Source organism: Colius striatus, chromosome 1 (genome assembly GCF_028858725.1).
Source record: "Colius striatus isolate bColStr4 chromosome 1, bColStr4.1.hap1, whole genome shotgun sequence".
NCBI lineage: Eukaryota > Metazoa > Chordata > Aves > Coliiformes > Coliidae > Colius > Colius striatus.
In genome coordinates this window covers 102,524,103-102,537,448 of record NC_084759.1, presented here as the reverse complement: position 1 = coordinate 102,537,448, position 13,346 = coordinate 102,524,103, and the positions used below count along the sequence as shown (strand labels likewise).

General features: G+C 41.6%; 1 protein-coding gene across 2 annotated transcripts in view; it reads left to right on the top strand.

Moving 5' to 3' along the window:
* The first annotated feature begins 218 nt into the window (after positions 1 to 218).
* Positions 219 to 13,346, top strand: part of USP25 (ubiquitin specific peptidase 25) — a 90,719-nt gene continuing 77,591 nt past the window's right edge. The window contains exon 1 of one of the 2 annotated variants that reach the window (XM_062002528.1): positions 219 to 364. In XM_062002528.1, the coding sequence (XP_061858512.1) occupies positions 320 to 364 (45 nt within the window). In that variant the 5' untranslated portion in view covers positions 219 to 319. The remainder of the gene's footprint in view (positions 365 to 13,346) is intronic. The other variant, XM_062002512.1, reaches the window with a different exon arrangement.

Sequence of the window (13,346 nt, the reverse complement as noted above, 5' to 3'; positions counted from 1 at the left end):
CTGCTGGGCGGCGGTGGCGCGGACTGGGCCGATGCGGGGGCGGGGCCGGCAGCGCGCTCGGCGCTCCGGGCACGCTGGGCGGCGGCGGGGGCGGCCGCGCTGGGAGTGACAGCGGGGCCTGAGCGGATCCGCGCTGCCCGACGGCGGCTGCCCGCCCGCTTCGGCGGCCCGCCCGCCTGGCGCTGACTCGGGCTCCCCCTCCCGCCCCTCCTCCGCCACCGCCTCCTTCTGCTCCGCTCGCCCAACCCAGCCGTTGCCGCACGGCGCCGCCGTCGCCGCCCGCCGAGCCCGGGCCGCAGCCGGGAGCCGCGCGAGGGCCATGACGGTGGAGCAGAACGTGCTGCAGCCCGGCGGCGCCGCCAAGGTGAGACCCCAGCCCGGCATGACCCGCCGCCCTGCGCCGTGCTGCGCCGCGGGGGCCCGCCCGCTGCGCCAGGGCCCGGCCTGGCAGCCGGCTGCGCGCCCCTCGTCGCCTCCTGTCCCGCCGGCCTCGCCCGGGCCTGGCCCCCACCCCTCCCGCAGCCGCTCTTTTCCTGCGCGGCTCCAGCGGCGGTCCCCGCAGCCGCCCCACGCCCGCCGGCAACTTTTTCCCCATGTACCGGGGACGCAGCTTTCCCCACTCCTCAACGCCTCTGGGCCCCGTGGGGAGCTTCCCCTGGCCGAGGAGGCCTGTCGTTCTCCGTTCCGCGGCCTTTCCAGGTCCCTGCCGCTTCAGCCCGGGGCGGAGAGGGGGGGAGGCGCGGCGGGGCCGGGCGCCGCACTCGCGGGTTGCGACGGGGCACAGGGGGCCCGCGGTCAGTCACCCCAGTTTCGCGGCAGTTCCCTCCCAGGCCGGGTCCTCCTCGCAGCACCCTGCGGGTCGGAGGAGACGTACTACTCCCCGGGCCGGCGAGCGGGCAGCCGCGGACTGGGACGCTGCTGGAGCCCCGGGCAGGCCTGTTGCACTTGCAGAGCAGCAGGACGGGATGGGGGTGGGAAGCACCTCGATGAATACAGCGAGGTCCTGCTCGAGCCCCTGCCATGAACTGTGGGCCAGGAGGGAGATGCTGCACATGCACGGCGTGACCCTGCTGCGCCGGCGTCCGCGTTTGCTAAAGGTGAACGCTATTTCCAGCGTGTGACACATGGTTGGCCGTGACGCGCTCTCGCTGGAGTAGAAAAGTGCTCGATTTTAGAGCACTTGTGTTAACGTGCATCATGAAATGGGGTTAAGTGAATGGCAGCGCTTATGAATCTTTTGCTGCACGTCAGGAGTTGCTGGAAAGTGGCAAAGAAAATGAACACCTTCAGCAGCGCTTCTTACAGTGAACACTGGACTGGGAAGAGAAAAAGAAGTCTACAGTTAAATTGACGTGCTTTTAAAATTGTTTTTTATTTTTTTAAAAGCTAATTGTTCTGGTTAGGGATACGACCACCAGCTCTTTTGGTTGTGAGGTTTTATTTCTTTTTTTTCCCTTTTAACGGCCTGTGAGGCTTTTACAAGAGGGTAAAAGTGTATTTCCTTTGGTACAGTCAGCGTGGAAGTGTAATGGCTCCAGTCATAAGTGTGGACAGTGGGAGTGTAGTGTTTAAGATACAACTGGTTAAAGTGGTACAGCTTACATTCAAGAAGCTCATTTGGAAGGAGAGGCATGCCTCACAAAAGGCTGCTGTCATAATTGGAAGTCTTTAGCACCGATTTTAGCCACTTCAGCAGGAAGGCAAGGGCTGAACCGACTAATTTTGTCTCTTCATTTTTCAGTTGGAGTGTGCTAGCAAGCTAACGGAGCAGAGTTTTGCTGACAGGTCCCACGCTATGTGTGTGTCTTCTGTGTCTAACAATTTTACTTGTTGCTGCTGTGCATCTGAACAGGTTTTGTGAGCAAGGTTATCTTTTACAAAACCTGGTGTTGATGGTTTACTTAAATATCCTCTTAGTTGTCATGTCAGATACTTTGTTAAGTAATACCTGGTGAAAAGGTGTCTTCGTGCACTTTCTATCAATAATCCTGAAGAAGAAATGCTACAGTTTTCAACTAAACCACTGCTTGTAGGTCAATAGTTTGGTATTACTTTAGTTTCAGGTCAGGGATAGCTTAAAAGGTGTCTGAAGATTGATTATGGTAGATCAACTGGTAGTCCATATTGCAGTAAAAAATGAAATTAACAATAATTCTAATAATAATAATTCTAATAATTCTAATTCTGTAATCAGCATCTATGGATGATGATCACTTGTCTAAGTATCTAGAGAAACTGTATAAAATAAGGGTTCTTTCATGGTAGGGATTTTTTTTTTAATTTATCTTGAACCATCTGATTATTATATTATCTGAAACTCCTTGTTATTATCCCTAATTGCTTGCTAGGGGGAAGACCAATCTTGAGAATATTTAAAAAAAAATACTCTTTGACTCTAAAGTGAATATCTTATTGCTTAGTGATAGAAATGAATAGCTAATTGGGTGACAGATTTTAACATTGTTCAGGTTATTTGCACATCAGAAGAAAAATTGGGAAGGTACAGTGGGCTGATGCGTAGTTGAAAGATGGAGAGGTTATCATACCACTAACTCTTCATTTCCCTCTAAAGAAGAAAATCTCATCCTCCACAAATAACAAGAGTTTGCTCTGGAGACCTCAAAGTTTGTCATGGTTGTTTTCTGGTAGTGTGAAGAAACCACATACAAGCAGAAATACATTGGATTTCCAAGAGATGACTGAGTCATCAGCATACCTTATTCAGAACTGTGGTTCCCTACATTGTTCATCAGATGTTTTCTTAGTGTCATACAGGAGGTATGTGTCAAACTTGTGCAGTATTTGGAGATGTAGGTTTGTATTAATAAATGCTCTAACTACAAACAGCCCATTTCCCACTGAAGCTATCTTTAGTTTATTGTGTAATTAAAGCATTTGAATCAGGTCAAAATAAATCTTTTCTTTCACGTTTACTGATCGTCTTGACTCCCAGTTAAAACTTGTCTTTTATCTCCTGAATGAAGGAAAAAATTAATGATGTTACTCCTGTTGCTCACAGCTCTCGTGTGCTTCTCTAATGTCTTTAGGTGTCTGTAGGTTATCTGTAATGTTCATGTTAGGGCTAAAGCATGTGAGTAAAGGTAAATTGCCTGGGAAGTTAAAGTAGTTTCTTGTTTTGTCCTGTCCTTATTTCTGTCCAGTAAAATTTGTCAGGCATTGTGCTACTGAAGAGCTAGGGCATGTGTGTTGCCGGATTCCCTGTACTCCCAGCAGTCCTGCACTGCTGCTGTGGGTGCTGCTGCTTGTGCTGGTGCACGTGTACACTGATTTTCTTCCTGGAGTAAGACCATCACAGGGTGCCCCTTGTGCTGTGCTGACACTTACCTCAGTCAGTGTCCCTTAAACAGTGGATTCAGCAACAGGGACTGGCCTGAATGGTAGTTTTTTAACTGGAAGAATTTATGTGGATAGATCATAGATGTTTCAGCAGTGTCTCAGTTCTAACATAATTATTGTGATGGCCATCTCAGAAGAGCAGATTGAAGAAGCTGGGTTTTAAAGGTAATACTTAGCTGGCCTCTCAGCAATGTGTATTACCAAGTTCTGCTGCTTCTGGAGAGAGACTCAAGTGTTGGTTGATACATGGGTTTACAGTCTGTCATATCTGTCCTTTGGTTTCCTACACTCACTGTTCTTTCAGATCTGTGATTCAGCAGCATATTGACAGTGTAATCACAAGAACAGTAGAATAAAGTTTTGTGTGTCAGCTCAGTTGGTTTTTTTTGTTTTTTAAAAATATGCACAAACCTTTAAGGATGTTTACCATCTAAAATAATGCATGGCTTAAAGCAAGGTCTAATACTATTTACTTACCTTGGTCTTTTTTTGGGTAGTAAGGAGAAAATTGTGCTTGTTCATGTGTGTGCGGCTGCTCTCCTCAAGTATTTGATGTACTTACTATGGAATGATGTAGCTAATAATACGGTACTTACTGCTTTTCTTTCCTGAAAGCAATAGCCACTGACTTCTTAATAGTGCAGTAGCTGTTCATATGCGAGATGATACAATCATATGAGTTCAGCAATTTAAATAGGGATGTTGATGCGGTCTGGAATGGCAGGAGGTGATTGCAAAGAATATCTACTGAGGCAAGGAATGTATTTAGGGTGGTGTGCTATTTTTTTTTTTTTTTTTTTTCCTCATCTTGGTAGGTGGCAACCTTCCAAAGGTACAGCCTTTAAAATCTAGATTTTGATTAGTTGAGTTCAGAGTTTCCTGACTGGCCAGTTGTCTGATTGGGTCTGAGGTTGCAGGCTTCTGTCCTTATCATGCAGCCAGAGCTGTTCTTGCCCGTGACCGACATGCAGGTGTTCTCTCGTGTCTGAGAAATGCACCCTGGGTCATTTAATGAGTATGGGTTGCATATCTCACTACAGATGGGCTGAATGTGCTTGGACTGTGATAGGCGGGCTCCTTGCACAGTGGGCTTGAATATGGGGGTGTTATACCTGCTAGTGGTACTATTGAAAATTTTATTATCTCTTTTGGCTGGGATATGCAGAAAAACAGACTTGTTCCTTGAAAGTGTCTGTACCAACTAATATGTAGTTTGAAGGAATGATTTGAAGTGCTATGGAGTCCCGCTTTTAGATATACTTATCTTCTTATGTATTAAAACAAAAAAGGTTAATGAAAATAGTTGGTATTATGTGTAGTTACACCTTCTACATAGAGTACTATTTGTATTTTCTGGAAGCTAGAGTAAGATGCAAAGACTGGTGATTCAAAGCTGTTTTTAATTTTGTCCGGTTTTGTGCCTTCTGGTCTTGTGAATGTTCTGATGAGTTTTGATAGGAGCACACGTGTGGTTTGGTGGGTGTGGCTTTTTTTTAGTAGCTATGCAATCTTGCTTCTTTTGGTATATGCTAGGAAAATCTGCCTTTCTGAAACATTTAATAGTAGTTAAAAACCTGTTGCATTCTAGAAAAAACTTCCACAAAAGTTTAGTAATGATTTCAATTGTGGTGATACTATAGTTGTAAACACATGATATCAATAGCATCTATTTGAAACAATGTATTTAAATATCTTTTGTTCCACACCTTGGGAAAAAAGGGATATTGCTTGAGAATAATAAAAATGCAAGATTTATGCTTTTCCTATTTACATTTTCAAAGATTATTTAAAAATAACAGTAGTACTTCCTAAAATTAGATATTGATAATACATATTTTATGCCATAAATTAAAAAAAAATCTCTAAAAAATATCTATTTTTAGGATAACTGAATCTACAGCTACTAGGAATTGTAGTTACAAAAGACAAAACATGTGAGCTTCTATGAAAAGGTAAAAAAGCAAATTACCTGTGTCTCAAAATAGAAAAATATTTCACATTTTTAAAAATGCTTTGTAAAGATAAGTGGGAGGGTAATTGAACAGTTGTTTTTCTTGCACTCTTATTCCTGAAAAATACGTTAAGACAGAAATAACATATCTTTAATTGTGTCGATTCAGTTGATGTTCATGGACTTCTCTAACAAAAGATGAATGAGAGATGTAATTTCTGTTCTGTTTTTGGCTAAGTCTTCTTACTGGCTGAAGAACACATCCAAGTGTTGACAGTCTTGATTGTTCTGCCCATGAGAAGTCGAGTCTGTAACTCTGGTGATGTGAATGGTTCCGTTGAGTGTTGTCCTGGACTCTGGGAACCAGTGCAGTTGTTAAATTAACCTGATGCCCCAGCTGACTTGGAGGCTACCTTTTCAAGGCAGAGCCAAAATCTTTACAGAACTAGCTAGGAGGTGTCTAACACTCACACATCACCTGTGCCAGGGATTGTTTTGGCTGCTGCATCAGTCACACCTTTTTAGCTGGTGGAGCCAGTGGAGGAGAGGTTATCGAGGCACTCAGTAGTGCTTCTAGGGCTCCTTTATGTTTTATTGCTCTTCTCTTTCTGTAGTGAAGATAACAATTTGCAATTTGCAGCTGGTCATCTGGCAAAAGCTAAGTGCTTCCTGATATTATGGAACAGAGCTCGTAAAAATGTGAGGTGTATGTGTCTATGTGTGTTTCCAGAACCTGAACTGGAGACGTGAAAGTCTTTTTGACTTTCACTGAGTAGGAAATTCAGACGTGTGGGAGTAGCTTTTCTGGGAAACGAAAGTTTTCTTAGCACTTTCACTTTCTAGTTCTCTTGTGATAACTGGTGTCATTATGTAAAGGTGGGAAAGATTGATGTCTGTGCTGGGATTTCTTGTTCTTGGTTTTGTTGTGTTTTCTTTGGTTTTGTTTAATTTTTTTTTTCTTCTCAGATTTGTTGAACTCTCTCAAACAAAACTTGGTGGCTAAGTTACTGGCGTAGTGGTCTTCAGTTAGCAAATAGACACTTGTATTTGAGAGTGTTCAGCTTCTCACCAGGAGGCTGTTGACTTGTAGCATCACAATACAAATAGCAAATCAGAGTATTAGGTAAGTTTTGTAGGAGAGACAGTGTATTTCAAAATGATTTTATGAATTTAAAGTAGACTTCAGTATTTTTTGTCCTGTTAGCTAACACAAGCAATCTTTATTTCCTGATGATTACATCTCATCAGTTAGAGTGCTGTTAAAGAAGTCAACATATGCCAAGAGTAGAAAGTACTTGTCCGGAGGAAATATTAGTTTAATCAAGTTCACTGAAACTAACCTAACTCTGGTGTGACTTCTTCCAGAGAGTGATGTGTGTAATGGTTGAGGTGGTAATCCTTTCCATTCACTTCACGACTGTGATATGTGCAAAGTTCTGGTTAATGGGTGGTCAAGTATAATTAATAGGGAAAAGTTAGTACTGTGAATTATAATAGTTAGCTTCATGAAAAGCTGAAAGTTTTTTATAAATTCTTCAAAAGCTGTGAGGCTGAAGTAAAGATGAGGTGCGTTGCTGCTGAACAGGATAACAGGGGCATGCCTTCCATGATGGTACAAACTTACTGTGCCAAGTAAAAGGAAATACCTTTTCCCCTTTTCTGCATCAGACTGGCAAAAGACATCTCTCACTATTTTTGTGAACCCTCATAACTCTTAATTCAGCAACACAGCTTTCTGAACAGTGCATGTCAGATGTTTTTTTAATGTTATGTTACAGTAATGCTGTGCAGAATATAATTGTCATAAGCTATATTGTGTGAACACACTTCAGCCAAACTTGCAGATAGAATGGAGGACAGCTGTAGCATATGCTGTGGTTGAGTACAATTGCCACCTCAAGTGTTGCTTTTTTACAGCATTAACATTTGTGCAGTGTCATTGTATTGCAGGCTTTAGATCTCTGTCACTACGTTTCTTTATCACTTCAAAATTTGTGCTATGCTAAGGGCTGTATGGACCGTTAATGGAAGATTTTTATGAAACTTCTCTTTGAGTAAAACTGTCCATACCACTTGTCTTCTGTACATTACCATCCCCGTTTCCAGAAGTGAAGAAAGGAAATGCAGCTCTGTCTCTTTGCCTCCAGTGTGTTAGACCTCTGTGCCTGGATATTTCAGACAAGTACACTAGTCTGTGATCTGAAGTGGCAGAGATGTTGTACTGCCTTCTGCTGATAGCTGCAGGGCTGCATCTTCTGGTAGAGGAATGTTTTTACATGCTGAGCTAGGTAGTAATTTTCCTGCTAAATGTGGTGCAGAATCTGTGGTTTTAGGCTTTAAAATGAATGAGATGATAAGCAACCTTTTAAGTCGATGTTGAAATTGCCATGAAGTGCTATGACGGAAGCATTGGGCCTCAAGATAGTGGTGTGAAGGGCAGATTGACACAAAATGTCATGACTAGAACACCGATAATTTCCATTGTCTCTGTCAGGCTTTGTGAGTTCTTGTCTTGAGTTATGGACTGGTTTTCCATATATTCAGTAACATCATCAATTCCAAACATTTGAAAATCACAACAGAAATATTTAATCTATTTAGTCACCTGCGATTTAAGAAGGCACTGATTTCTACCCCCTCCTCCCCAAGTCAGATTTCATTCTTTCAAACACGTTAGCTTTATACTTTTGCTTTTCTTTGTAACAATGGATGAAATTTTGGACCATGTTGAAAGCCATCAGCATCAGTGTTCTCCTGAAAATGGATGTTACCTGAGAATGGAACTTCAACAGAAAAAGCACTGTAATGAGAGGTGGCAACACCTGTGTATCCACAGTTTTGACAGAGCTCTCTGAAGTAAGGGTTTGATCCCAAGAACATGTGTTGTGGAACAACTTGAAGGCTTGAGTGCAACTAGGTTGCCTTTGTTAATACCACCTGACACAGATTTGTGTATGTAACCTCCCCCCCTTTTTTTTTTAAGGCAACAGAAATATCAGTATGCAAATTCTAGTATTTTTTATTTTCTGGTATTTTTTATTCTGAGATGCACAGCTTTGACTTCATGCTTTTGTTTATAGTACATTTCTGAATTATTTGAACTGCTGGATTCTTGCTGAAAAAAATATACCCTGCATGACAGTTCTTAAAAAAATGTTTCTATCAGCTAATTGTCAACAGGCAAGCTTATAAAAGTTTAGGTGTAAAGCAAATGCAGATTTTGCTTATAATATCATTGACTAAAGCTGTTTTTAGCCATCAGAGTTATTTTTAAGCTTTACAGTAAGCACATGTAGATGGAATAATGTGTTTGGTAAAAGCTTTTTAGAGAGGCATTAATGTATCCAAAAGCATGATCTGTATCTGTTTAAATTTAATTCACCTTTGTATCTTACCTTGATCTAATCAGAATTTGTGGAAATTAATGTACATGATAAAATGAGTTTATATGCCTCTCGGGCTCCTTCCTACCAATTGATGTGTCATCATTTCACTCATGTTGTACCCCATGATCCAGAGGGCTGTCTTTAATCAAAACAGGATGTTCACTGGACCTTAGGGCCTGAGTCTGAGACATAGAAGTTTTGAGTTATGAATTGCACAGCCATATTTTATGTAATCTGTTACTTTTGGTGAATAATAAGAGGTAGGCTTGAGTTCACACATGGTTTCTGTGATAGCTATTTTTAAGAAAATTCGAATACCTGTACTGAAAATTCCTATTCCTAGTCTCAAATCCAAAATGACTCTTCCTGAATTTTGATAAAATTTAAATAAAAAAAAAATAGTTTTGAGAATTTGAGTTTAGCTGTGCTTTTAGTGGGATTAATCCATAAAAGAAAGTGCTGCGTGGAAGTAGAAAATAGTATTAATTTACACTCAGGTGTATGTTTTGAGAGTGCTTTAAAGTAAGCAGATGGAAAAGGCTGGGTACAAAGAGGCATGTGGCTTTCTTCATTCTCTTCTGAAGCGGAGGAGATAGCAAGAACAGACTCCTACTCCACTTTCCTTTTGTGTTTGGTTTGGTTTATTTCTCTGGAAGTTAGCTCCTTTGAACAAGAAATTTATTCTGGGATCACAGCTGTTAGAAATGTATTTCCTTATTTTTTTAACACTTTCCAAAGTGCATAGGTATGAATGACCTGGTTAGAGTGTATAAAGATGGAATACAGTGTATTTCATTATGCCCCAGAAATCTTACGTTATAACTGAGAAAGAATTTCTATATTTTTCAGACTTTAACCTTTGCTTTGTTTTGGTACAGAATTATATAAGAGGAGGTTTTTAAGCATGTTAATGTGACATTTATTAACTAAAAAAGTTAAATAGCTTTTGGACAGCTTAACCTTTTAAGTATTTGGTGAAAAGCAAGCTTTTTTTTAGTTCCAGTACCTAAGTTTGTAATTTTGTTATTTAATTGATTACTAGAGTTAAGCCTTCTCTCTCTTTTTTTTTTTTTTTTTTTCCCCCCTGTATTCCTTTACTTATGTGAAAATTAAAAAAATAACAAATATCTTACTGGGAACTTCTTAAAAATTCTCCCCAGTCTTGTATGTGTTTTATGAGACTTGGTGCTGGAATCCATATAACATCTCTTGTGACTGCCATAATTGTTACTTTGCCTGAAGCTGACAGGGCTTCTTTTTCTGACATCTAACTTCTGGATTTTTTGATGGTAAAGATTTCCCCATCATCCTCAGTTCCAACTCTTGGTAACTTGGCATGTTGCCTTGAAGCTTTTTCTGGGGCTGATTTAAAGAAGACTGGTAAATGTGCCACCTACTTCCTGGTGCTGAGGGAGGAGCTGTGTGCTGCATTGTTACAGAGCAGGGAAGGAGTTTGCAGATGCTTGCTATCCCAAGCAAAGATGACAAAGACTGTTGCTTTGTGACCTTACTGAGAGGAAAAGGGTTGGCAGTACAAAAAGGAAGGCAGTACAAAATTTAATGTTTTTGTGTTTCAAATTGTTTTTCAAAACTATAAGAACTCTTTAGAGGAGTCTTTCATACCTGTTTTGCACAAGTCAGCCTATGAAGTTTCAACTAAACTTGTGATGGTGAAAGATGATAGAAAGTCACTGTTGCTGACCAATATTGCCATAACACCACTGAAACAGGAAACACTGATAGGGTTGAATTATAACAAAATAGCAGTTATAAAGCAAAGTTGTAATAATTTTCTCGAGATCCTGGTTTTGCATGATAAAATATAACATAATCAGCTTTCTGTGGTAGCTGAGGCAATTGGGCATTTCAAAATCATGTAATTCAAAATCTGTTAAAAAAACCCAAAACAACCAAATATTATCAAGATTGAAAGAAAATGGCCTGGAAAATTTCAGTTGCCCTGTGTGGAAGGCCCTGCTGAATTTAGTATTTCTTTAATTGTGAGGTAGTAAAATTATGTGCTGATCCTTGGTACAAATCCCAACATACCTTTAAATACTATAATACCTGTCGTGTTTGAAGTTAATTTCAGTTCTAATGTCATATGCATTCACTGTGGTTATTACCTAAAGAAAATGAAAGCTGCTTGCTGACCTTCACAGGGCAACAGTCTGTGGTGTTGCAGTGGCCCTTCTGCAGGGATACAGCATGTGCCAGTGGTGTCCTGACACTTGACCTAGGAACTGCTGTCTTGCCTGAGAAGCTGGAACTGTTGTCAGAAACCTGCCACTGTGCAAACAACATGTTAAATACTGACCTGGATTTTACGTGTTATTTGTAGTCTTATTATTCTGCAGAGTTTGTTTATTTAACGGCTCCCTCCACCAAGTTAGCAACATGTATCTCTTCACAGGATTTCTTTTTAAGTGACTAGGAATGGTCAGGATAAACTATTAAATAGTTTTACTCAATGCTGCAAATAGTGTAAAGCTGCATGACTTTTCTGATGGCATTTCATCTTGTAATGCACCTCAGATTAAAAACTGGGGGCTATCAGTTGAAGCTGCAGGATGAGTTCATCTCTGGGAAACCTCCCCGCAGTGGAATGCAGGTGCTCCCCTCCTCTTTTCTTCCCAAGCCCACTATATTGTCTCTTATAATTTCTTTTGGCCTGAGAAGTGGGTGGGAGCAGGCAGCATGATCAGGCTGGCGGAGCTGCTGGGTGCAGCCCCTGGGCTCCCCAGACCCCATGCCTGCTGCTGAGGATGTCGGGGAAGCAAGCCCTGGGGTCCAGACGAGATGCTGGAGGTCACCTTGGGCTACTGAGGCTGTTGCTCAGGAGGGCAGGCGTGGCTGGGTACGTGCGTACTCTGTGATCACAAGGCGCATTTCTTCAGGAAATCAGGTTAGTAAGTTTTTTTTAATCGGACTAAATAGAAAAGCCTTTATTGAAAGGCTTTTTGTTATTTTTTTTCCTCTTCCTATTAAAAACAGACAGTTGAGCTCTTTGTCCAAATGTGTCCCTGCCAGTGAATACTGTGGACTATAATACTTGTCTTGAACAGTGCAATTTGCCTTCTATTTAGTATTTCCATGCTGTACTATTCTGAATTTTGTATGGGAAAATTGTGAGATCTTCACTGATATCACTTACCTAGGGCACATGGAGTTATTTGAGGTGAGCTGAGATCTTTCATATTTGGGGCATTAACAGTTGCAGTAAATGAGATCTTTCCGGATGTGAACACCTAAACCAGGGAGCAGGGAACAGCACATGGGGTTTCAGCCTGTACAGGAAGGGGCCTGAGTGTGCATTCATTTGTGTGATGTGCAGCTTGTGAGATCCCTATTGATGAATTTTACATTCAACTGTTGTTGGAGTAGGTTTTCTGCAATAGTGCCTAAGTAGGACAAGGACTGCGGGAGGCTTTTTCCCCCCTTTAGTTTCTCTCACTGGATAAAAATAGGATTAAAATAAAGGCAGAGAAATATTTCATTCTCATAAGGCAGCAGCTCCACTGCAGTTTAATCCAGTGGAAATAGGCGCAGCCTTGGTTTTAGCCTCTTCCATGTCCCACCCTTGGCTCTTCACTAAGTTATCAGGAAATTGATTAAAAACAAAGAGCTGCCTTCTGATAATTTGTTGAGAGCCTGGGCTGACTTACTTGGAGGTTCAGGCAAGTGGCAGTCCTGGTTCAGAGATGAATGCCTCAGGGCCAGAGCGGGTGGCATCAGGCAACACCAGTCTGGGCTGGCCAGCACTGGCAGGAGCTGTAGCCTGGGAAGAGCAGCTGACTCATCAAATGGTGCTTGTGCTCTGACAACTGTCTGACAGTTCAAACTTTATTGTTTGCAAGTATTGCAGAGACTGGGATCCTACCTGCAGCTTCCAAAGTTGGTTGGTTTGTTCCTAGAGTAGTTGTCCTCCTTATCCTAATAGCAGAGTGAGGAGAACAGAGGGGCTAGCTTTACTGTTGTTTTCTTAGGAGCTTTTCCATATTCTGCAGAGCAGTATGAAATTATTGTGATGACTGTTGTGGGGAGAAAAAAAAAACAAACCCAAAAATAAAAAAGTAGAAGACTTGAATGGGCTAGTGGGACTACTCTCTCTAAAGTTGAGATAGGTCTTAGTCTTTCAGTGACAGGTAATAAATTGGTGATGAAAGGACTATGAAGAGCCTCAAATGTGAGCCAGAGTAGCTTGTGTTTAGCATGATGGGTTAAATTTTAATTGGGAAGCCATGGAAAATATCTCAAAATTGGAAGTTAAAATGTGCATCCTTGCAGTACTGTTTTAGACCTTAGAAATGCAAGATTTCATGAATTGTTTGAAAGACATTCAAAAGGATGTCTTCAATAGCTGCTGCCATAAAATTATGATCCCCTGGACAATAATGTTTCCTGTGAGGAGAAAGTTTGTGTCTTCATGAAAAAGCCTGGGCAGACACTGCAACATTTAATGTTTAAGCATGATGGTAAATGTCTATGAACAGAAGAAGAAGATTAGGAAGGAAACATTTACAACAGAAAGTAGCCAGGAATGATTGGAAAATGTGTGTATAAGTATGTGTACATTTATGTATACAGCTAGATAGCTGTGTATCTGTCATCCTCGGTCCTCTTCCTTTATCTCTGTTTATTGTTGCCTATCA